This window comes from Lepisosteus platostomus, chromosome 8, assembly GCF_059453375.1.
Source record: "Lepisosteus platostomus isolate fLepPlt1 chromosome 8, fLepPlt1.hap1, whole genome shotgun sequence".
NCBI lineage: Eukaryota > Metazoa > Chordata > Actinopteri > Semionotiformes > Lepisosteidae > Lepisosteus > Lepisosteus platostomus.
Genome location: NC_142618.1, coordinates 14,690,921 through 14,715,318, shown reverse-complemented (window position 1 = coordinate 14,715,318; position 24,398 = coordinate 14,690,921). Strand labels below are relative to the sequence as shown.

The window sequence follows — 24,398 nt, the reverse complement described above, 5'->3', positions numbered from 1 at the left end:
TATAAAGGCATGCATTCAATACAAGATCTTAGATCTTGTTACTGTCTTTCAGGGCTCTAAACAGTCTGGCTCCATCATATATCTCTGAACACCTCCATGTTTACACTCCCCACATAGGCTCTGGTCAGTTCAGGCTGGTCCTGTGCTCACTGTACAGAGGACTAAATCTTAAAAGTTTTGCTGACGGTATTTGTGTTGTTGTTGCTTCATTTTTATGAAATGCCCTTACTCTGAGTCTTCGAGACACATTATTTTTCTCTCTTCAAATCTATACTTTAAACAGTTTACTTTGTCTAATTACCCTACAGTTTATTCTGTATGTTCTTATTATTTTTTTTTCTATGAGCTCTTTATGGTATTTTATGTCATTTTTTTAGCACAGAATCCTTTGGGTCTGGGAAGGTGGTTTATAAGGGGCCCTAGCAGTTGGTCACAGTTGGTATTGACAACCTTTATTGAAACCAGCAGTGTTTGGAATATTGTTACACAATTCATCAGTGAAGCCACTGTGGAGCTTTATGCTATTGCTTTTAAATATGTCTTCTTCCTTTAGCCTTCCTTGCATAACATCACATCAGAGTTTAGACAGTATTAAGCTTGAGACCTTTTGATACGCAATGGACCCTCTGAAATTAAAAGTAATGTGTATATCATGTGTATTTGTGCATTATTTCTTACTCTTTCAAAGCACAACAGGATTAGATATATCCCAATATACAGTATATTCCTCTAAGGACACGTTATCAGAATGTACTGAACGATCAGAACAAGAGACTTACTTTTTCTACTTAGATGAAAAATGACTTCTATACGAAAGATGGTTTTAAACATCTGAACATTGTTTAATGCCCCTCCAAAAAGTACCTTGTATTATTTCATTTTATTCTTCCTCATACCTGCAACTACAGTATGTACCTGTACATTACATGCAAAGGTACTGTAGGTAAAAAAAAGGCACAAAAAATCTGAAGGAGGCATGCCCTCACTATGTGTCTGTCATCTAAACTCCTTTATTTAGTGTAGGTGCAGCTCAAGTTATTTGAGACTGTCCTCCAGGGCCTCATAAACCTGTCTCACCACCAGGGTGGATGTCTCTTGTGACATACAGTATATGTCGGCGCTTGTGGAAAATGTCTGACTGAGTACATCAGGAAGTTTCTCATCCTCTGAGGAGATGACATGGATGTGCACATTAAACTGCAGATAGGAGGCTGTGGGGTTGAGTGTACTGTATGTGCAATAAACCGAGCTCTTACCCTGGCTAGTTTCCACAAGCATCTGGGGGAGATGCCAGGATCAGGTTAGCTCCTAGTCACCCCCTAGTGTTTTGTGAACAGAGGGCTGGCTCATAAGTGGGGGCTGTGTTTTCTTTAGGCAGAAAAAAATGTCCAGAAGCCTTGGTGATCTGTGGTTGCTTTAGCTAGATCACAGTCCACAGAACCACTATAGTTTTGCTTTTTGGTTGCAGTTGTGATTTTAGCTCCTGGCTTTGGGCCAGAGTAATTAGTTAAATTATATATGACACAGTCATGCCACACCTACACCAGTTCTGCCATGTGTGAATTCCGGTCACAAAGCTTTTTTAATTCAAGTTCACCAAAAGCACTAATTGCTCTGCACGTATTAATAACACAAGTCCAACATGTTTTTCACCACTTCTTTTATCAACATTATACTGTAGCATGGATACAATCAGAACTGTCCAACCAAACATCACTCAAGAGCTCTACAACAGTCACAGTATTTAATGAAAGAAAACTGTTTGATTCCTGTATTTTGAAGCTCACTCAATACAATTCCCACCCAGTGTACCAATGGCAGATGATGGCACTCTGGGCTACATCTTTTTTCGTGATGTTATTACATGAAGGAGAGCTCTTTGTATTTCTTAACCCCCCCAAAAAAGAAAAGCATCATCCATCTATGAAACGATTATTGAAACCAACATTCCTTATCCTTATCCTTATTCCTTATTACTTTGACAGCATGGCTGGCTAGCTTGTTCCACACTCCCGCAATCCTTTATGTAAAGAAGGGCCATGTGCTGAGAGAGTTTCAGTCGAGAGTGTGAAAGGTATCAAACAGACAGCACACTCTCAATGCTGTTGAGGTCAATGCGAGCTGTGACACCTCAGAGACAAGTCAGAACAGGTGTTTAGAGAAAGTTTCATAAATAAAACAAGACAAGGTTCCACATGAATCAGGTGATATTGAATCATTTGATTAAAATCTCATTTGAGTGACTGGTGGAATACAAGATATCTAGAAACATGATTCTTTGTGACTCTAGATGAATAGCACTAAACAAACCAGTGTGATCAAATCTGCCATGATAGCATCTCTCTCTTTGGTTGATCGCCAAATTCACTCGCTGCCTAGCTCTTCAATCAAAGACTACATCTTCCAACCCTAATCTCACGTTTGTTTACTTATCTTTTCTTTGTGGTTTTTGTGTCCATTTTACAACCTGTTTAAACACCTGTCAATCACACCTGGATTAAAACCTGTCATGCTGGATGTAGTATTAAAAAACAAAACTAAAACTGAGAACTGTCAAGTGATTTCTGAACTGTCCACCTGCTGATGTAACTGTCAAGCAGAGCATTATGGGTACTAAGAGAATGACAGTAGATAGTTACCGCTGGTCTTAAGCTTATCCTTCATGTTATCCAGGGCTTCCCTGATCCAGCCAGGAACTCCCTGCCCCCTAGTTCTATTTTTAATATCCCTCCCTGTGGCAGGTATCCCTAAACTGATTTGTGGCACTGGGGGACCATTACTCTTGATCCCTTATTATGGAATCTAGGCTCCCTGTTTACTATAACAATGACAAATAAACTATAGGGAACTGCATTGCTGGGTCTGAGGCTGAGACAACGCTAGTGTAATTTAAATTGCCTCATCACAACGTGGACCATAACTTGCTTTTTGCTAACTTGATTCCCCTTGTGTCTAATCTATAGGAGAGCAAATGATACTGTACATCTCCCATCAGCCAAAAGGGAAAATGCCTGTTTCCTTGATCCCGGTGTAACCCTGTGTGTGACTCTGTAACTGGATGATTAGATGGAATATTCTGTATTCTTTCCCATCTTAAATGGAACTCTCATCGAAATTGGACACCACAGATCTCACTTTCACTGTCTGTTGGATTATTTTCTTTCTAAGCTGTCTCCATGCCACACACATACAGCACAAACACATCCAGAAGGCTTAAAGAGACAGCTGCTGCGTGACACTCACCTGCTTTACACATACACTTCTCAAATACCCCAGAGTGGTCCTCGACTTCAAGAGCAGCATGTCTTGTTGACATATGACCAATGTGTCCCATTAAAATCATTTTTTCTGCTCCAGTCTTTCTGCCACATGTTAAATCCTCATGATTCCTCAGACACCATTAAATATCCACAGAAGACCATCATAGAAATGTATGGGGCCCCTGTACCCATTTCTCCATTACCTGCAGATCTCCTTGAGTTAGTGGACAGGCTCTTAGGGTGTTGCAGGTTAGATAATCAGCCCCTGCATTTACAAGCTAAATCCTCAAATTTGTCTTGTCTTCAACATGCCTTTTCCTGTGCCATCTTCTATCACAATTGCACACTAACATTGCCTAAATCAATATTAATTAATTATCACTACCAATCTTTAACCATGGAAGATGAACTGCTAGTTGCCCATCAGTCCTCAAAGCTTCTTCCAGCCTGTCAGCACCCAGAGTCATCTACAGTGTGACCAGGAAGCAGCTCGACATGGAATTCAAGCCCTTTTCTACAGCTGTGGTCACACATTTCTCTCTCCTTCTCTGGTCTGGAACTTCCTGTCATGCCTGCTCATGGCATGCGTACAGTCTCCCAATAGGGGATCAACAAGACCCTGCAATTCTTCTAAATGGGGATCACAATGAAAGTTGGGGAGAGATACCAGCATCCAAGTTTAATTCCCCTCAGCCATCCCAAATCCTAAACTTTCCTAAAGTCATTTCCTATAAACCATATATATAAGTCCTTTCTCTAATTCTCATTGGTTTTCTGTTGTCCTCCACCAACCCATCAACTTGTTCACGGCCTCTTGGTTCACCCCACCCTATGTAGATGTGCACTAACTGCCTCATCCTAGAGCCAGAGGTCTGGCCCTCAGCCTTGGTGGTAAAGCCAGTTTTACTGGGATTAATAATTTGAGAAACCTTTTTAATTCACTTAGTTCTTGAGAGTTGTTAACTCATAGAGGTAAGCACGTTGGACCTCAGGCCCACAGATTCTGGATTCTAGGTGCTCACGTGAACGTGCTTTCAGATCTTGGACTCCAGGTGCTCATCCACCTGAAGAAGTTGATAAGTTGTGAATTCCAAATGCTTAACAACCTGACATTGTTCACTGCTAATGGACTCCAGGTGCTCATCTCACAGTTCTCAGAGATACTGATCTCCATCTGATCACCTGACAATGCTCACAGGTCCTGGGCTCCATGGCTTATCTGACAGTGCTTGCAGATACTTTACTTTAGGTTCTCAGCCTTGACAGTGCTCAAAGATCCAAGACTACAGGTGCTCAATCACCTGACAGTGCTCACAGATCCTGGACGTCATGTACCCATCTTGCAAATTCTTCCCTCTGGGTGTTCAACCTCTTGACAGCACTCATAGATTCTTTACCCCACAACCTTAACTACCTTGGTAGCTCACACAGATCCTCGACACCAGGTGCTCAGTCACCTGACGGTGCTCACAGATCCTGGATTCCAGTTGCTCAGCACTGATCCTCGACTCCATGTGCTCAACCACATAACACCGATCACAGGTCGTGGACTCGAGGTTCTCACCTGATAATGGCTCACAGATCCTGGTCTTCAAGTGCTCTAGTATCTGACAGTGCCCATATCCTGTAAATCAATCACCAACAACCAGCCCCTACAGATCCTGGTGCTCAACCACATGACATCGCTCATGGTTCCTGGACTCCTGGTGATCATCTCACAATGTTCACTGTTCCTGGATTGCAGGTGCTCACCTGACAAGATGCAAAAATCCTGGACTCAAGGTACTCAACCTCACAAATGAGCTCTTCGTGTACAACTGTGTCATGGATGTTGGAAAGGACAAACCTTGGAATGGCAGGAGAGCAAAAATAGACCCTATGTGTAGCGGCAAGACGGGGGTTATCCCGGGCTCAGTTGTTCAGGAAATGGCGTATAGAAACCTATGCCCTCAGGCCATGGACAGGAGTGACCTGGTGCTGGGCGAGTCTCAGGACATCTGAACCTCAATGCTGAGCAAGGAGCTGAGCAGAAGCAGGAAGTAAATAGGCTACACAACAAGACACACCAGAAAGACATGAATAATCACAGGGAACTAGGAACAGGAGAGAAGTAGAGCACCCTTTTGGGATACATGACAAACTGCATCCCAAAAGTCCACCATCCTTAGAGTGATGCAGAGCAGTGACCTCCTATTTGCATTACATTGTTATCAGATTGTTGAACAATTACTTTTAACACAAAGTTCATGCAAAAACTTTTATGCAGAATGAAGAAAACTTGCATGTAATAGAGAATAAACAGGAAAAACAAAAGTTGAATTTACATAACCAAAAAACAAGAATGTATTTTAATTGATACTTTCATACTGGTTCTAACATTATGATGTATTCTATTGTTTTTCCAGGTGGTTGTTAGAGTTACCATGTTATTTTATTTTAGGACTATAACATGCATGTTACACAAAACAGAACTATCATCTTGAACATAATAGGCAAAAAGACAAATGGTCAATTTAGTTTTTTAATATCCTGCTAGAGTAAATAAAAATGAAAATATTTTGACCTCTTTATCTGCTAAGATTAACTGCATCACCTGAAAACTGTTAGGTTCTCAGTAAGTTAAAGAACAATGGAAGGAGAAAAAGAAATAGATCATTTCCAAGACAAAAGATTTACTTTTTAGCTACATATGTATTTAATTTTAATTGGCACAGAGAACAGATATTTCATAAAAGGTCAACACAACCTCAAGATGGCAAGTTTGCAATGCAAAAATGTCTCGCAAGAAATCAAAATGGTTTACTAAGAAACTGTGACCCCCAGTCTAGTCAAAAAGGGGACACGAGACAACACTGTTGCATTTCTCTCCAAAACTGTGAATGACTCTAAGAACATACAGTAAGTCCTCCAAATTTCAGAAAACGTCTTTTGTTAGTAACCAAACCTTATCATTGTCTTGACAAAGATCACAATGATGAACTTATGAGCTAAGCACTTGGTAGGAAATAAGAAAATTACATTCTCAACCAGAGGCCCCTGAGATAAGGATCACTCTACTAAAGGTTGTCTTTATCGTCATCATTAGATGTCAACAACAAAGGTCAGTCGAGCACCTGATTCACGTCATGAGAATGAGTTCAATGTTTTACCTTTGTTTTACTCCAGCACAATCTGGAGACACACCTATAAACAACCAGCAAAAACAGAGGGATTGGCAATTGATCAGTTTGAAAGGTTATACTTAGATTAGACGTGTGGAGCGAACATTTTATCATTCCTGTTTAAGTTTGGGTGTTAACTGCTGTGAAACTGTGACTGTAACTGACTGACAGTCATAGTGTTATTTATAACTACTGTCCATACTAATCTTGGGAACGAGTCTGCACATGTGACAGCAATTTACATCTTTCAAAACCAGCAATGAGACAATAATGAATATAAGGTTTTTATAACACAAAAACGTTAGATTTTAGAGTGTGTAATTTTCTTTGCACAGAATCTACAGGACAGGCCATTTAATACTGAGAACACGAGGCAGTTCTTTACACCAAGGGTGGTGGGAGAATGGAGCTGCCCACTCCTGTTTTTGATGCTGATATCCTGGCTATTTTCAAGAAACAGCTGGACAAGATCAAACTACCAAACAGGCTAAATTGGACGAATGGACATGAGATCTGGAAATTGAGAATTGATCCAAGCCTGTATAAAATCCTCAGGTGTCAACCTAGAGAATACTTTCAAATTCCATCACAAAACTAGGAAACAAGGTAGAGTAACAAATGGGAAATCAAATACAGTACCGTAGGTCGGAGGATAGGATCATAACACAAACCCTGGGCTCCTTCAAGAACTCCAAAATGTAAGTTTTGCTAAGCTTCTACTTTACCTAGTGAGCCACATATCTTAGTCTTTTTTGCAACCTCTCTATAGTGTTTATAATGTGTTTTTTTTCTAGATATTAGGGTAGAATCTGCATTTTAATTATAAATTTTGTTGAGTTTTGTTGTGACTATCTCATTTATAATAGACAGCAAGTGTTTGTTATTCCCAATTCTTCATTGACAAGAAATCTTTTGCCTTAAATTCAATTTTTATGACATTGAACACAGAGCCTTTTCGGCATTATTTGAGCATAACCTGCAAAGAGCCCTGTCAGTCTCTTCAAAATCAAAACATGACAAACTGGAAAGAGCTGAAAACTGACCCTTCCCTAGAATACTTACAAAGGATTCAGAATAACACCTTTTGACACACCTGTTAGCAGGTGTGTTCGCATTTAGTCAGAGGATAAATGACAATGCAGAATGCTCTAATGACAGATAGTGAGACATACCATACGCACAAGCTGTAGGAGAATACCAGACATGCTGTACTGCCTTGTACAGTACATGCCACTCCTTTTAACACAAACTCCAGGCTTAATACTGCATTATGTGATTAGTCTAATTGTATAAATAACTATTCTGTTGTTGTCTTGCAATTATAAGTCTGTAAAATGTTCACTGTTACCCTAAATATATATACAGTATATGCGTGTAGTACTGTATGTTTATATGCTGTACACTGAACTGTCTCCTGCAAATCCTGCAAAAAATGTTTACATTTGGATTTAATCATTAGGTACTCATGCATATGATTATTATTATATGTTTATTGACAGTATTATACAATTATTGTATATAATGTGCTTTTGTTTGTATTGCAATTGACAGGCAGCTGGTCTTTTGAAATAACCTTTTTCTGTATGCTTTGAAATTGTTGCTCCCATATTCCTTTAAAGCATTTTTTACACCGATTACACATGCTGTTCTTTTGTTTTTGGAAAATAGTAAATGTTCTGATGATCAATTGTATTAATCTTTCATTACATCTAACATGTAGTGAAGCATTACAAGTGACCTTTTACCTGCTTTGCAAACTACAGTATGTTGTAATGGCTTAAAATTAAAATAACGTAGCTGCAACTTGTAAATGCATGAAATAACCTATAGAACCCATCTGGTCCTGAGAAAAGGAAGCACAGAAAAGAAGAGCAAGTGATCTCAAAACAGGATAATTGATCTCAATGCCAAGTCAAGTCACTGTCATAATGCATTTTTATACGGTACTTTATTTGGTGTTGAGTCTGTCATATCCATGTAACTAGCGAACGGTAATCAAGCTACATTTTCAGGATAAACACATAGACTACTGGAGGTGTTTTACTAGACGTTAACAGATACATGTTTCATGTTATTTCATTCAATGTTAAAATACATGTTGTCTTTGTAAATGTGTGGTTCGTGTTCTTGTTTGTAAGTCATTTATTATGTGCTCTTCAAAGCTAATTAATAAAAGTTTTCTAGTTCTATAATTAATAAATTCAGTTGCTCTAATAGTTAAATATGTTTGGGGCTGGGAGCTGATAAAAGAAGTGTACCATATGTGCAAAACTGTGATTGGGAGGGTCCCCCAGAAAGCTAGGGTCAGCTTTGATTGTACGGCACACACAAACACAAGTAAGCACACACTCACTCCAGGAGACCAATTTGACAGAAATTAGAATTAAGTGATTAGAACCCTGACTTCCTCCCGAACTTCTGTTCATGTATTATAGAAGAAACACTCCTTTAGTCAGCAACAGTGCATTTCACAAAAATGGAAATGGGAGTGGGCAGTATGTCAGAGCAGTGGACAGCATTTCTGCTTGTGCCACCTTGTACTTTTTGATCGCTACCGAAGTCAGGGCTGGGACAGAACCCCAGGGGGTACTGAGAAGGGGTCAGATATGTGTGTCTGTGCAAGGTGCCTTGTGTAGGACAGCAGTTATAAGAATGGAATTGGAGTTATGCAAGATCCCAATTATTAGTTGCGCTTAAAGAATGTAAAAAATGTGTCAAGGCTCTAGCTACTGGGTTCAGTATTGGGTGCGGCGCACCTAGAAGTGTCGGGGTAGTTCAAAGTGAAACAATCTGAATTCTGAAATTTCAAATGAACTCTCAGTTTTCTTCTGTTTCTTTTGTGCCGGTGCACAGATGCGTGTAAATGTGTTACAGAAACTAGGATTTGGTACAATTGATTCCTTCAGAGGGACAATGACGGGATGTGCTATAATCTATTAATAGCCAACCGATGTGTTTTTATTGTAAAATTACTTTTTTTTTTCATAAAATACTGCAGCACCTTGTGGCCTTAGGTTGGTAAGAAGGGACAGGTAGTATATTTGCATCCCTACCTTGCCCCTTGCCATTGTGTAGGGTGGGAGGGTGGGCTGGGGCCTGGGTTCGATTCATGGGCTGTTATCAGCGTGAAGCTTCTATTGTAGCGTTCTGCTCCCTCCCGGAATTATGGACTGTGCTGTTGCCCCATGACCTTGAGCTGCAGCTTCCAGCTCCCCAACTGTACCCTGAATTAGAGGGGGTCCCCTTAGTGCTCACTCTCTTTTCACAGCATAAACCCGCAGTCCCTTTCTCCTTATCTCTCCGTTGGTGAACAGCACCTTCTTCTGTAACTAAAAAAAAAAAATCCTCTGCTTTGATGAAGCCGCAAACTTGCAGCCTGTCACGCCCAGGCTGGGACTGACTCTTGCCCTGTTGTCCCCCCTGGCATTAGCAACAATCCCACGAGCTCTCAACCTGTCACTCAAACCAGACGCCTTCCACTCAGATCAACACTTTTTCAGTCAAGCTCCCAATCTAGATTACAACCAGTCTAATATAAGGCTCCTTATTTAAGACAGTTCACCCTGATCTGTGTTGTTGTTCCATCATTTAAAGCCCCTAGTATTAATGTTTTCAATGTTTTCTCCAAACAATGACCCAGAGGTAATCCACTTTGGTCTGAATTTATTTTTCCTACCTGATCATTTTCTTACCATTTTTGTTATTGCCATCCTCATCTCACTCTGTTTCGGCTGGGATCCTCACTTATCTCTTTCTCTTAATTCACTAATCTAGGCATTCACTGCTTCTATGCAAAGATCTTAAGCAGTGCTGTGAGAACTGCCCTTGGGCTTCGAACAATCATCGCTCAACTCAAATAGCAACTGCTTCATAACACCTCCAGCTATTCTCTGCCGCTGTCCTCTCATCCAAACGGGGTCACTGAACAGGTTTGAGTTCGAATCACAGTACTGTATGTTCTCCCCATGTTTGCTTGGGTTTCCCCCAGGTGAAGCGGTTACCTCACACTTAAAACATTCTGGCAATTTAACCGGTTTCTTGGTAAAACTGGCCCTGGTATGAGTGTGTGTGTTTGTGTCTGTGTGTGCTTCGCGATGGACTGGTGTCTGGTACGGAGTGTATCCTGTCTTGCATGGATATACAGTACTGTAGAGGTTAGAATATTGATTGCCTTCTTTGTTGTTACAGTATTTGAGCTCCATCAATTATCTGTTTTTTTATGGTCTTGTTTGCTGTTTGCACTCTAATAAATGGTGTTTTACTGCCACCTCGTGGTCATGACTTACCCACAAGCACTTCTACGCCCTGCAATACTTTTAAATAGGTGCACATAACTAAGAGAGTTACATGCATAGCAAAATATGTTTTGTTGTACACTATATTGAAATGCAGAAGCCACCCTTCCATTTTCACTTGCCAATTTTTAGCATTCATTTTGGTGTCCTGGATGGGACTCACAAGAGGACTCGCACACATACACAGGGTGGAGGGGTAACATTTGACAAATGACAAAATGACAAAATCTGCATTGTGTCATTGAACTGTGGGTGAAAACTGGAGCTGCCCTAGAACACAGAGTACATGCAAACTCCACACAGAAGGTGCCCCAAATTGGACTCTAAAGCAACAGCACTAACTGCACAACCATTGAGCCTCACCTTAACAGATAACTATTGACAATATTTGTTAATGGTGATTCCTGGCATTTACTAAATACTGTAGCTCTTTTCTTTCCAAAGTCTTTCAAACATCATTACATATAGGAAGAAACCTACTTTATCACCAACTTTAGTGCAGCAATTCCATTGCACCATAGTTCAGTGGAATAAAAGGGAACATTCAGATATACCAGATTATCAAAGCCCAGAATGGGATTTAGTCAGTACACTGGGGTAACAATTAAAAACGGTGCCCCAAGATCTGTAATGGACTCTCTGAAGTTCTCATCTGAAGTTCAACAACTCTTACAGCTCAGTATTTTAGGTCACCATAAAGACGAACAGGCTTGGAAATTATTGTCAAGAGTGAAATGTGCCACCTACTGGTCAACCAATATCACTTAATGCAGCATCCTGTCTTCATTATTGTGGAAAGCGTTTTTGAATGTACTGTAAGTCAGGATGTGTTGTAAAATAACTTGTGTGTCCTCATGTACTGTAGTTATTTTTATGTTTTGGCTTTCCTCACAATTTTGTTTTAGATTGTTTTTACTGGTTATTACTATGATTATTTGTATTCATGCTAAGTGCTTTTCTAAAGCATCTCATGTTCTTAAGTCACAATACACTTGACCTGATCATATTGATATTCTTTCACCTGTTATGTTGTTTCAATCTTAGTTTGAATGAAACAGTTCTCCTATCTCTCTCAATAGAACCACTGGGGGAGCTAGTAATATTGCACAGGACAAGGGTAGCTCTATAAAAATCAACTTCTCCTGAAGCTCAGCAACAGACATAATTCAGAAAACAGACACAAACCACAGTTACATCTAAAACGTATGAGAGCAAGCAGAGACCACAGGGAAACAGAAACACATTTAGGAGGCTAGAACCAACCGAATGTAGTGAGTGAACAGGGAGGTGTGGGGATAAAGATGTCCAATGCAGTACACTCTCGAGGACTGAAGTTGTGTGTCTGTGGCCTATAGCACCTGCTGTCACAAATGGGGCTCAGGCTATATTAGTTTGATTTTCATGAGTGAAGCATTCCAGCATGAAGTTAGAAGAGTGCTGCATTCCAAGAGGTACAGTATTTTTTAATCTAAGAAAGATTAAACTGAAATTAAATGTTAACCAGCGGTAATATCAACATTCTGACTTTTCCCTTTCAAATTATCGTACGTCATCCTGCTACTTTAATGTAACATCTGCTCAATCAAACCTCTCAGTCATTGTTGGGTAGTGATTGCATCCCATTCCTTTTCTTTTTAAATACATTTAACTTTTAAGTCTTACTGTAGCAGCAAAAAGAAAGACAGAACATGGTGGTATTGCATTAGTTATTTTTTTTATTGAAGATAATTTGCCTTTATGAAAATATAATATTTATATAAATTATAATTATGCTGGATAAACTAAATGAGACAAAGGCGAGATTAATTCACACACTCTCTCAGACACATAGGATGATGTTTCCTTCTGAAATTCCTGGGCTCCACCCTTCAGGTCCATGAATAGTATTTCTCATGTGATCGCAATACAGGACACAATGAGGAGCAGAGTCAACACAGGAGACAGACGCTTTGAACTGAAGTTCAGGAGGCATATCGGCAAATTAGCAAATTTCACACAACTGTTCTAAATCACATTAATTCTCTGCATAAGCTATATATGAATCATGCAAACTCCTCTTTTTTGCATATTGTCTCGTGCATCTTTCCTCCACACTCTCAGCTTTGCAGATGCATCTTGTTTAACTCCTCTCTCTGAACAGGGGTTCGAGTCTCTTCATCCTGTAGCCAGGGAGCCAGGGAGCCAGGTACTCAGCCAAGTAAGTTAAGCCTAAACCTGTGCTTAAAATACTCAATACACATTTGCAATTCACCTGATTCTTGGATCTCATTACTCCTCATGAAAACCTGTTTAATGACTTTGTTTCCAAGTGGAAGGAAGTGCTAGGGACACCAGCCCCTGTTGAACAGTGTCCTGTCCCGAAGAGACCCGACAGCCCAAAGTTACATCTCTCATAACTCTCCTCTCCTCTCTGTATGCCTGATTCTCATTCTCTCACACACACACATCAGGCACAATCCTGAGAAGAGCAGAAAACAATCTGCTGTAAAAACTTGCATCCGCACAGGTTCAGCATTTTAAAGAAATAATTATTTTTTGAATAAGTTAATTACATAGAAATACAAAGTGCCCATTATGAAAGACTTTCCCCTATGAAAGAGAAACACTTCCACTTTCCATTCAGAGATTCAAGTAGGTGAACAGTGCATAATAAAAAAAAAACAATAATGATACTGTAAGTAACCCGTACTGTCGAGCTGTCTAGCCATGTTGCTGGAAACTCACAGCCGAACATGAGACTCTAATAAACAACTGATCAATTCTCAATTAAAATCTCAATCCATTTGGGCCTAGAAATAAATACATCTAACTGTTAATTCATTCATTTTCTTAGGTGATTATCAGATTCTCTCTCTTTAATTTCACTGTTCAGTACATAGAATGAGTAACAATGCTCATACATTTCACAACAGATTTGTTTTGCTATATCAAGTGTTAGGAGTCTGTAAAAGGCTTTTTTAGCGATTATGGGACTCTGAGAGGTAAAGTCCCTCAGGACACACACCTCCTCTGTCAACAGAGGATTATGGGAAATGTAGTTCTGATGGCAGAACTGTTTAAGGCTGTGAAGTCGGTGGATCGTCTAGTACTGTAACACTATGTTAGGATTTGATTTTTTACCTTTTTTTTGAGTGGTGCAATTTCTCTCCTTTAAATGGGAGCTGCAGTTTTGCAGTATTGTGCTAGAAGGGAGAAGAGGACAGCTTCTGAATCCTGGGGTTGACAAAGAATCAGTTGAACCAAAATAAGTGAAATTCAATCACTTCACAAAAAAAGTAACATCTACTGTAAATACATATATAAAAAAATAAAATACTCTTTTCCTAATACAGACAGGCTGGGCGGTGAGTATAATTGGATTGAAAATTACTGTGTTCCATTTTATATAGAAAATGAAGACATGCTTTTTTGTACTGCTTAAACGTCACTCTTAGAAAAGTGAAGTTGCCTCTTGGAACATTTCCTGTTGGTACTGCACTTGGTAAGATTGTCTTCGACGCCATCTCCGTCTGCAAGCGGCACAGCAGCGACATTGCAGACACTGTAATATAGAGACAAATACTGTTCACTGACACAGCACACAGTGTAATACAGAGACAAGAACTGCCCACTGATACAGCACACAGTCTAGGGGAGGTGCAGTGGCTCTGTGGCTCAGGATCTGCGCCTGTGGCTGGAAGGTTGCTGGTTCGTATCCTCCGGCTAGCAGAGGAATCCTACTCCGTTGGGCTCCTGAGCAAGGCCCTTAACCCCAGCTGCTCCAGGGGCAGTGTACAATAGCTGACCCTGCGCTCTGACCCCAAGCTTCTCTCCCTGTACGTGTGTCTGTGTCTCATGGAGAGCAAGCTGGGGTATGCGAAAAGACTAATTCCTAATGCAAGAAAATTGTATTTGGCCAATAAAGTGATCTTAGAATACAGAGACAAGCACTTCTCACTGACACAGCACACACTGTAATACAGAGACAAGCACTGCTCACTGACACAGCACACACTGTAAAACAGAGACAGCACAGCTCACTGACACATCACACACTGTAAAACAGAGACAACACTGCTTACTGTGACAGCACACACTGTAAAACAGAGACAAGCACTGCTCACTGACACAGCACACACTGTAAAACAGAGACAGCACAGCTCACTGACACAGCACATACTGTAAAACAGAGACAGCACTGCTCACTGACACATCACACACTGTAAAACAGAGACAACACTGCTCACTGACACATCACACACTGTAAAACAGAGACAGCACAGCTCACTGACACAGCACACACTGTAAAACAGAGACAGCACAGCTCACTGACACAGCACATATTGTAAAACAGAGACAACACTGCTCACTGACACATCACACACTGTAAAACAGAGACAAGCACTGCTCACTGACACAGCACACACTGTAATACAGATATACACTCACATATCCCAGTTTACTTACACACAGAAGGATCCAGAGGGGCAAGAGGAGGATTGCAATCCCACAGGGGATGATGATAGCCAGGGCCCAGCCTGGGAAACCCCCTTTACTGGCTGTGGTGGATGCTAATGAGATTAGGAGGACAGAAGTACTGGGAGCTCCTGTTGTAGTCAGATCGCCTGGATGTGAAAACAAAGAACAGCGCATTGAGGATCTTACTGCTCTTAGTGCAGTTGTTCATTCATTCTTACTGGACTCTGTCACTGACTGGACTAAGTACAACACATCAGTGCCAGTACATCTTTTAAAAATAATAAATAAAATAAAATTGTGAACAGTAAAATAATTTGACCATACCACTGATTTTGAGAATCTCGGCCAGGAAATTACTGGGAATCTTGATGTCTCCTTCTTCAAATCTGTACACCACATTGGCATAAATCACACTACTCATATTGCTGTGGAAACAGAGGAAGTCTGATCAGGTGACTCTCTAGAGGCTCTCTGAAGCTTTAGATGTGTATAAAAATGATTTTCCTGAAAGTTACAGTATGGTTGATGATGATTTTAACAATTATGAAGTCTTGGTTTTGCACAGATGTCATTGCATGTTCACTTGGATTTGGAGCTGGATAAGGAAGGAGAGAAGAGTATTTTAAATTGACTCACGTGAATTTTGTAGGAGGGAATGTGAACACGCTGGAATCTGGTTTTCCAAGGATTTGACTCAGCTGAAAAAGAATAGAACAAAGAGCCAAATGACCATGGGAACTACCTATTGCAAACATAAATGCAGCCAGAAAGTACAAGAGGCAATGTAAGATGTTGGATGGCCTATAATAGAAAAAAGTGACAGCTATATTCCTTTAGTATATACTTTTAGGAATGTGGAATGAAATCATCTTTGTTTTTTTTCTGTATATCTACAGTGTACATATATATTAATGCAGAATAAAAATAGTCAGATGAAGTTCATGCTTTTTATCCATTTAACAAAGGTGTGACTGGAAAGTAAAACTCAATCTGACCTTAGACAAAATCGATCCACCAAGACCAAACCTCACTGTAATCCTAGACTTACTGTATAACATGCAGTAACATTGGGATTCACCCATAAACTTTGGGAAAATCTAGATTTATCAAACTACTGATTTCCCTCCTTAATGTACAAAAGCACACATTTTGTGATAATTTAAAATCATATTCACTAGTGTTAGTCAATATCTATTAAATCTCTAGTACTAAAATGCCCATTGGACAGCATTTATCACAGTTCTTGTGATGTTCTTGAGTTCCCAAGTGTAAGAGTCTCACCAAGGAATTGACAGCGCTTTCAATTTCAGTGTACGTTCCATTTGTGAATTCAAAGCTTTCTGTAACAGGCAGACTGCTCAAATTGAAGCCCAGAATAATGGCAAATGAATATTCACTCATCCCTGAAAAGAAAGAAAAGGAGAGGGAGCATAAAAACCAATTTGGTCTCCTAATAATTCCTATCTGTGAATTGGCTTCATCACTGTGTTCTCCTCCCCACTGAGAGCTGGTGTGTGGTGAGTGTACTGGTGCACTATGGCTGCTGTCACGTCATCCAGGTGGGGCTGCACACTGGTGGTGGTGGAGGGGAGTCCTCATTACCTGTAAAGTGTTTTGAGTTGAGTATCCAGAAAAGCGCTCTATACAGTAAGTGTAAGGAATTATTATTCAATTATTTAAACTAAAGTAGGACTGTATCACAAGGTGACATTTCATCTTAGACAAGTATGGTCACAAGTGAGAAAAATAAGCTACTGCAACAGGGGAAAAACACAGGCAGACATTCTCTCAACAGGAGTGTTACAGCAGGAGACAAACATTTCCACAGTGTCTTAGAGAAAACGTCTTAGGATCATAACAGACTGCAGCAGGCAGTCAGCAGTGAGCATGTTAATTTCAGCCAACCTGCCACTAGATGTTATTCAGGTCACTTGTACATTGATTCACAAGGGGTGAAACAGCTATTTACTTAGATAATTGGTGAAAGGTGAGAGTCACATTCTCACATGAGTTTCACTTTCTCTTTGTTATAGAAATGGATTCATGGGGACAGTGGATGTTGGGTTGCCTGATTTTGTGTGTGTGTGCAAATTGACTTGAATAAATCCTGAGTCACTGTATTTTTTCCATTCACGTTGTCAAGAAGTACTGACTGAATATTACTGAGTGCCTTTTTTAATCTCATGATCACTGTGACAGGACATCAGCTGTGGTTTAACAGGGAGACCACAGCTGCCGCTAGTTACTTCAGTCCCAACTGTGCATAAGGAAGAGGAGAAGGATGTCTGCAGTTACTGACTGACTGTGTTGCTGTGCTTCTTTGTGCTCCATTGAGCAGATGTGAAGTGCAATCTAGGGTTTGTTGTGAAGCAGCTGGGATGTCATGGATCAACCTGTATGTTGGGTCAAAAAGAGTATTCTGAAGGAATGGTTACTGTTATAACTGACTTACTCTCATAAGAGATGTTTCTGACTGACACTCGATAGGTTCTCTCTGACTTGAAGGGCATCAGAAACAATTCATTGGCCATTTTCAGAACCACTTCCTCAGGAGGAGCTGGCTTTGTGGTGTTGAACTCCAGTCTGATGAACAGAAGTGCCCTGCCATTTCTGAAAAGACCAAAGAGATATTTTAGTTGTCTAAGGCAATACAACACTGAGGAGGGACGACAATCATTCCCTTAATCACTCTTCTCCTTCTGCTGCTTCAGTCACAAGACAACTCTCACATCAGGTTAATCGCCACCATCAAGTGACTTTGTTTCTGGGGATTTTGAAATCATCAACGTGTCCACCGGAAGGGATCTCCTTTCATTGGCACATGCAATTAGGCTTCAGGCCAAATAATTAGATTATTACTGAAGTAACATTACTTTGAGTTACCACAAGCATCTGTGTCGTATTTGTAAGATTAATGGATCAAACCTTAAGATTAACCTGAAGATGAGATGTTGGACGAATATTAAGACTTGCCTTTTAAGGGGTGGTGATACTGTTGGTATTGTAGTGGGAGCTGTAAGCTTTGTCACTGGCTGACCTGAATTGGAAAAGAAAAGTCACATGAAAAACTTGTTTGGACAAGTTTTTCTTACAGAAGGTTGTCTATAATAAGAACAAAAACAGCTATAATAATTAATTCAGTTTCTATAGTAGTTATATTACAAGAGCCCCTAGTATAATATATATAGAGAAAAGGCACTTATTTCACCACCTATATAATGCACAGATCCATTAATTGAGTTAAGGAGGAACGGCCATAGTCTTTCAAACATTGCAATGGGACTGCAATTTTTAATGATCACATTAAATTATTTAATGCAGGGTTGTTGCTTGACATTATTCTCATGCTTATTTTTCCAGACTGTAATTATTACTAAATAATGTTTTTGTATTGCAACTGACAAAGGATGAAGTAAAATGTCTCAGAAATGAGCATGCTTCTCCTCTCATTTGGGAACTGTCATGTATTCTTAAAGTAAAATAATAATATGACTTAATAGAGACTAAATATAGACTGACTTAATTAGACTTCACTGTAATTACCCTCTAATTGTCTATAATTCCCCTGAACAAAGGCTAATCGGTATAGAGAAAAGAGCAATAAAATATTGATTACATCTACAAAAAACAGTATCCAGAGCTGCTAAAATCCCAAGGTCCTGATGAGCCCCAAAATATTACTCAAAACCTTGGATCTTTAGTCAAATCCATCTTAATCTTGTGGCTTGTGGTGTGATCTGCCGCAGGGAAGGGACATGAAGCAGAACTGAGAGCACAGATCGATGTCAGTTGAGTGCAAAGCCACTGAGAAAGGTAAGACTTGGAGCATTTAATCAAACACAGACCATAGGTCTTTGAGTAATGTAAGAAAACTGTAGGACCAGGAGAAATCTAATGTGAAAATGGAAATAATCATGCAAAGTATGCATGCCAGACACCCAGGAATGTGGTAGCATGGCGAACAAGTCCAAAGAGTCCAAAAAGGAAAACTGGAGCACAGTCCAAGTTCCAGGTGCCGGGAGATCCATCCAAGACAGACAAGGCTAAAATCCAGAATGGGATCCGGAACAGGAACAGGGAACCAGGGAGATAAAAACAGGATAACGAGGCCAGGTGCTCCGAGCCCCAGACTCAGATGGTTGGGATGCTGTGATGAAGCCTATGCCATCGGGTCTCTCTTGGACCTGCTGGTAGGTGGGCTTCCAGGTGTCCATCTTCCAATGCTGAGCCAGGAATAGTGGGAGTGCCAGGCTTAAATAATAACAGGTCAAAACAGGGGGCAGGTGCACGTCATAAAACAAAATACAAAAGGGATTGAGCACCCTTAAGAGGAGGGATGACGATCACGACACTGATAAAGGAAAAAGGAGTCACTGTCTCATGAGTAGCCTACAACACCCAGTCTCTGAAGACAATAACTTCAATGGGAATTAGTCAGTTGTGCTCAGTGACTTGCAAAAACCTAGGCCATTTGCTGAATTAATTACTACCTATGTAAAGTCATGGAACCAAACTATGCCTAAAATTTGAAAAAAAAAATACAGAGGAACACAATTCTAAGTTACGGAACAATTCTAAATGCCTGAATCTGAATACTGCATAAGTCTGGTTGCCCTTGTTCCTACCATTGATGGTCAGAGTTGCTGTGATGTCCTTGACTGATCCAGTGATGTTCAGAAGCTCCTTCAGTAGTTTGCTTGGGCTCTTGATGTCTCCAGTGTTGAAGCTGTATATCATTTCAGCCTGGATCTGATTGTTCTCAGTTCTGTAAAAAGACAGAGTAATGGTGCTTGTCCTTGTTTCTCTTGCTGGGTACTCTTACACTTAATAAAATAATATTTTTGGTTGATGTTGGAGTCTATGTCTACATTTTAGTATAAAATATGTTTGAAGCTCAACAGAGAGATTGTGTCACAAGTGTTATGGTATTAACTCAAGTGGGTACTGCATTAAATAGGTTTGTAATTCTTTGAACAGATTTACCTGAATTTAGCTGGAGGGAACGTTGACTGGTTGTCACCCAAATGTTTATTAAGTATATCCTCAAACTGGAAAGAAAGTAAAACCAAAGACACAATGAAGGCCAAATCATCTCATCTAACTGAAATTATTTAGATGGAAATATTAATCACAGATATGCTGCATTTAGTCATCACAAAATGCAATTTATTTTGCTGGACATGTCAGTGTTATTTGACACAGTTCTGCTTTCTTTGCGAAAGATGCATGACCAAACATTCTTGTTTTAAAACTTATTTGCAGAGATTACACAATACTGTGAATACAAAAACTAGTTTAACACAAATTCTTAATATCTAACATACACAATATAACCGAAAATGGCTTTGTCCAATTGCCTATTTTTAGTTCTATTTTAGATCATATAGATGCTCCTATATGTTCTGACTCACCACATCATTGATGGTCTCCTGGGTTTTGTTGTAAGTTTCATTGGTTAAATCAGCTCCTTCTGGAATGGTCAGATTGCTGATGAGGAAGCTGATATTGACAGCAAAGGCATCTGATGTTTTGTCTGTAAACAGTGAACATAATTATTGAACCCAGCAGAAAACACAACTAAAATAGTAAAAATACTTTATTTTATTTATTTACATGAGAAACCATAACTTACTCTCATAAGTGAATTTGAAGATGTTGACTAGATAGATTCCCAGAGATTTGTAAGGAGCCAGGACTGTAGACAGAGTTTTGATGACCTCAGCTTCACTGGGAGTATGTTGTGTGGTTATGAACTCAAGTCTTAGCACAGCAATGAGTGATCCATTTCTGCTAAAAATAGAAATAAGCTGTGACCTATGCATCTTCATTGATTAAATGTTTTCAATATTTTCTTCATGGTACACATATGCATATACAGTATATACTATACATTTAAAATGTGAGCATCTCTCAGCTGTGATCTCTACTGGTTGCACATGGGAATGATTACAACCTACAGCTAATATTTTCTCCAGGGGTCACACCTCAAGATCACTAATTTGAATTAAGGATGATAAAATGACTTATTTTGAATGACACGGAGAGAGGTTTTGTGTGGTAACTGTTTAAGTTTGTGATTGGTATTAAAGCCACAAAAGGCTGAATCTAACACTTTCTATTGTAGTGTCTATTACTGAGACATTTAAGGCTACTGTTATAGAGCTACAGTGTTATACAGGTACAGGTATAACAGGTAGGACATTTTACAATAATCTTTTTTTTCCATTTTTGAAGTTGTGGCAGAAAAGTGTTTCTGTTTTTTACTCCTGTATTTCCTTTTGAAAATAAGGAAAATTAGTTGAAAGCCATGTTCATCATTATGCAGTACACTTATGTATCTTGACTTACAAGAGACTAGTTAGATGCATGAATAGAATCTTGGACTTACACTTTAATGGGAACTGAAGAAGCTGTTGTGATGGGGGCAGCAGCAGCCCTGGTCATTGTAACGGAAGCAAGAGACGTGAGCAATTTTGCTGAAGTAGCCGGAGATGTTGGAGGAAGAGTTGATGTCGAAGGTTCACTCATGGAGATATTAAACAAAGAAGCTGTAGTAGTGGGGGCAACTGGCGTAACTGTGGTGGAGGGTCTTGTCGAGGTTTCTGTTGTGACCATGGGCACAGGTGCTGCTGTCATGGGTGTGGTGGAAGGGGTGGTTTTCATTACGTGAGAAGTGCTTGTGGTTGCAAAGGTGGGTATAGACGTAGGGGTTAAAATAGTGGGGACTACCATGGGGGACACATTGGTGGGTCCTTTTGTTGTTGTAGTGGTGGGGACAGTAGTGGATATGGAAAGAAATTCTCCTGTAAGAGCTGCAGCTGTGCTCGTAGTACTGGAGAGTGTTACATTTGTGCTACTGATAGCTGGTGCCATGCTGATGGTGCTGGGTGGGACACCTGTGGTTGTATTGGTGGTTGTTGTTGTATTGGCATGTTTTGCAAAAGTAGTGGTTGTTACTGGTCTGATGGTAGTAAACTGTGTAACTGCTGAAACTGTAGGTACAGTTGTAGTTTTTGAAGAGCTTGTAGGTTTCATGTTTGGGGCAGCTAAGGTTGTAGTAGCTGAGACACCTGTGATTGTAGAAGATGGCAATTTTGTGATTGTCTGTGTTCGTGTGGTGGTAGCAGCATTTGTAGCTGTGGTTGATGGGGAAGCTGAGGTTGCAGTGGTGGGGGGAACTGTAATGACAGGGAGATGTGTGAATGTGGTTGTTGGTGAAGTTGTATTTATGATGGCAGTTCCTGTTGTGATGGGAACTGATGTGGTTGTCCTTGTCAGGGCAGCTGTGGTGGTTGGTGCAGTTGCAGTGGTGGAGATTGCTGCTGTGATTGAGGAAGAGGTAGCTGCAGTGGGAATTGTTGTTGAAATTTTAATGGGAGTACTTCTGGCTGTGTGCACTGTTGCATTTGTTGTCATTGGGGCCACAGTGCCATTGGGTTCCATAATGGATGTAGTGCTATGGGGGATTGTGGTAAACATAGCATTTGTTGCTGGAACACTTGATAATTGGGTAGCTGTAGTTATTGTGCCTGATGTAGTTGTTGCAGTAAAGGTGAAGAATGTTGTAATTGTTGCAGCTGTGGTTGAAGAAGCTTTGCTGGTTGTGGTGGTGGAGAAAGATTCGGTTGGAACCATTGTAGTGCTTTGAGCTGATTTTCTAATGGTGAGAATATGTGGGAGAGTTGAGGCTGAGGGTGGGAGAATTGCAGTGGAGGAGGCAGCTGTAGCAGTAGCTTGCACAATTCTGGCTGTCGTGGGTGACACAGTAGTGGTGGACGATGCAGCTACAGGTGCATTAGTTGGCACAGTTCTGGTTGCCATGGGTAGGACAGCTACTGTGGAGGAGGAAGCTCTATTTGCAGCAGCTGGTACTGTACTAGATATTGTATGTGAGACAGTTGTGGGTGTGGAGGAGACCGTCCTAGTGTTAGAGGCAACTACAGCAACACTATATGGCACAGTTCCGGGTATTGTGGGCAGGGCACTTGTGGTTGTGGGTGACAAACTTGTATGGGAGGAGACAGCTGTAATTTCAGCAGACAACACTGCTCTGGTTCTCGTGGGTGGGACAGTAGTGGTTGCGAAGGGGATACTTGCTTGGAACATGGAGGCAGGTGTCCTTGTAGCAAGTAATGAGGTTACAGAAGAAGATAAGGAGAAGACAGTTGATCTTGATGGAGATGCTGTAGTTGAAGAAGTGGCTGTACTTGAAGATGTGATTGTTGTAGACATTGTAATACCATCTGGTTGAGAAATTGATGCTGCAGCTGATGTGGTCTGGAGAGTGGTTAAAACCATTGATCTGGTTGTTGATGGAAATGTTGTAGTTTCAGTAGATTGTGGATTTGGGCTCATGTTTGAATTTATTCTGGATGTGGTAGCAGGTGGAGTAGTACTTGTCAGAGCAGACACTGTACTTGGAAGCACAGCTAATATGGTTTGGATAGTGGTTGAAGCAGAAGGACTTGCTGGTTGAGATGTTATTGGTGTTGAAGAACCTGATATGCTTTGGAAAGTGGTTTTAATACTTGGAGCTTGTGTTGTGCTTGGATATGCTACAGATTCCATAGATGGAGGATTTGTAGACGTAGTTGAAGTTATTCTTGTGGTGGTAGCAGGTGGAGTAGTACTTGTAATAGCAGTTGTTATACTTGGTGGCGCATTTGATGTGGTTTTCATAGTTGTTGAAGTAGGAAGGAGAGTTGTTGTTGATGGAAGCGCTTTACCTGTAGTACCTTTTGTACTTGAATCTGTGGTTTGAGATACTGCACTTGTTGTTGTTGAAGAAAAAGAAGGTGTTGATGGAGATGCTGTAGGTGCTACAGGTGATGGATGTGAAGTGCTGATTGAGGTTATCGTATCAGTGGATTGTTGAGAAGTACTTGCTGGTTGAGCTGTTGTTGGTGTTGACGAAGCTGATGTACTTTGGAAAGTTGTTTTCATACTTGGACCTTGTGTTGTGGTTGGAGATGCTACAGATTCCATAGATGGAGCATTTGTAGACGTAGTTGAAGTTATACTTGTGGTGGTAGCAGGTGGAGTAGTACTTGTAATAGCGGTTGTTGTACTTGGTGGCGCACTTGATGTGGTTTTCATAGTTGTTGAAGTAGGAAGGAGAGTTGTTGTTGATGGAAGCGCTGTATTTGTAGTACTTCTTGTACTTGAATCTGTGGTTTTAGGTTCTGCACTTGTTGTTGTTGAAGAAAAAGTTGGTGTTGATGGAG

At 40.4% G+C, this 24,398-nt stretch overlaps 1 protein-coding gene across 3 annotated transcripts; it reads right to left on the bottom strand.

Annotated features, from left to right (window-relative positions):
• Nucleotides 1–12,427: 12,427 nt before the first annotated feature.
• Nucleotides 12,428–24,392, bottom strand: LOC148656124 (uncharacterized). Of its 3 annotated transcripts, none has more exons than XM_088642538.1 (12): nucleotides 21,563–24,392; nucleotides 20,807–20,964; nucleotides 20,586–20,707; nucleotides 20,158–20,222; nucleotides 19,800–19,939; nucleotides 18,148–18,211; nucleotides 17,627–17,784; nucleotides 16,456–16,577; nucleotides 15,811–15,872; nucleotides 15,499–15,599; nucleotides 15,163–15,320; nucleotides 12,428–14,257 (listed from the first exon to the last, which is right to left on the bottom strand). In XM_088642538.1, exons 1-12 carry the CDS (start codon nucleotides 24,268–24,270, stop codon nucleotides 14,147–14,149), a joined length of 3,969 nt encoding a protein of 1,322 aa, XP_088498664.1. In that variant the 5' UTR covers nucleotides 24,271–24,392; the 3' UTR covers nucleotides 12,428–14,146. The 3 variants fall into 3 exon arrangements, with proteins under 3 accessions (XP_088498664.1, XP_088498665.1, XP_088498666.1); XM_088642539.1 differs by having other exon boundaries at nucleotides 20,807–20,961; XM_088642540.1 differs by lacking the exon at nucleotides 15,499–15,599.
• Between the last annotated feature and the right edge of the window lie 6 nt (nucleotides 24,393–24,398).

Excerpts from the sequence above, each read along its gene's own strand:
- LOC148656124 (XM_088642538.1), bottom strand. The coding sequence starts at position 24,270 with ATGAAAACCACATCAAGTGCGCCACCAAGTACAACAACCGCTATTACA. Across the intron at positions 16,578-17,626 it reads CAGAAACATCTCTTATGAGA|GGATGAGTGAATATTCATTT; the intron begins GTAAGTCAGTTA and ends CTTTCTTTTCAG. Across the intron at positions 14,258-15,162 it reads CCCTCTGGATCCTTCTGTGT|TGTCTGCAATGTCGCTGCTG; the intron begins GTAAGTAAACTG and ends TCTATATTACAG.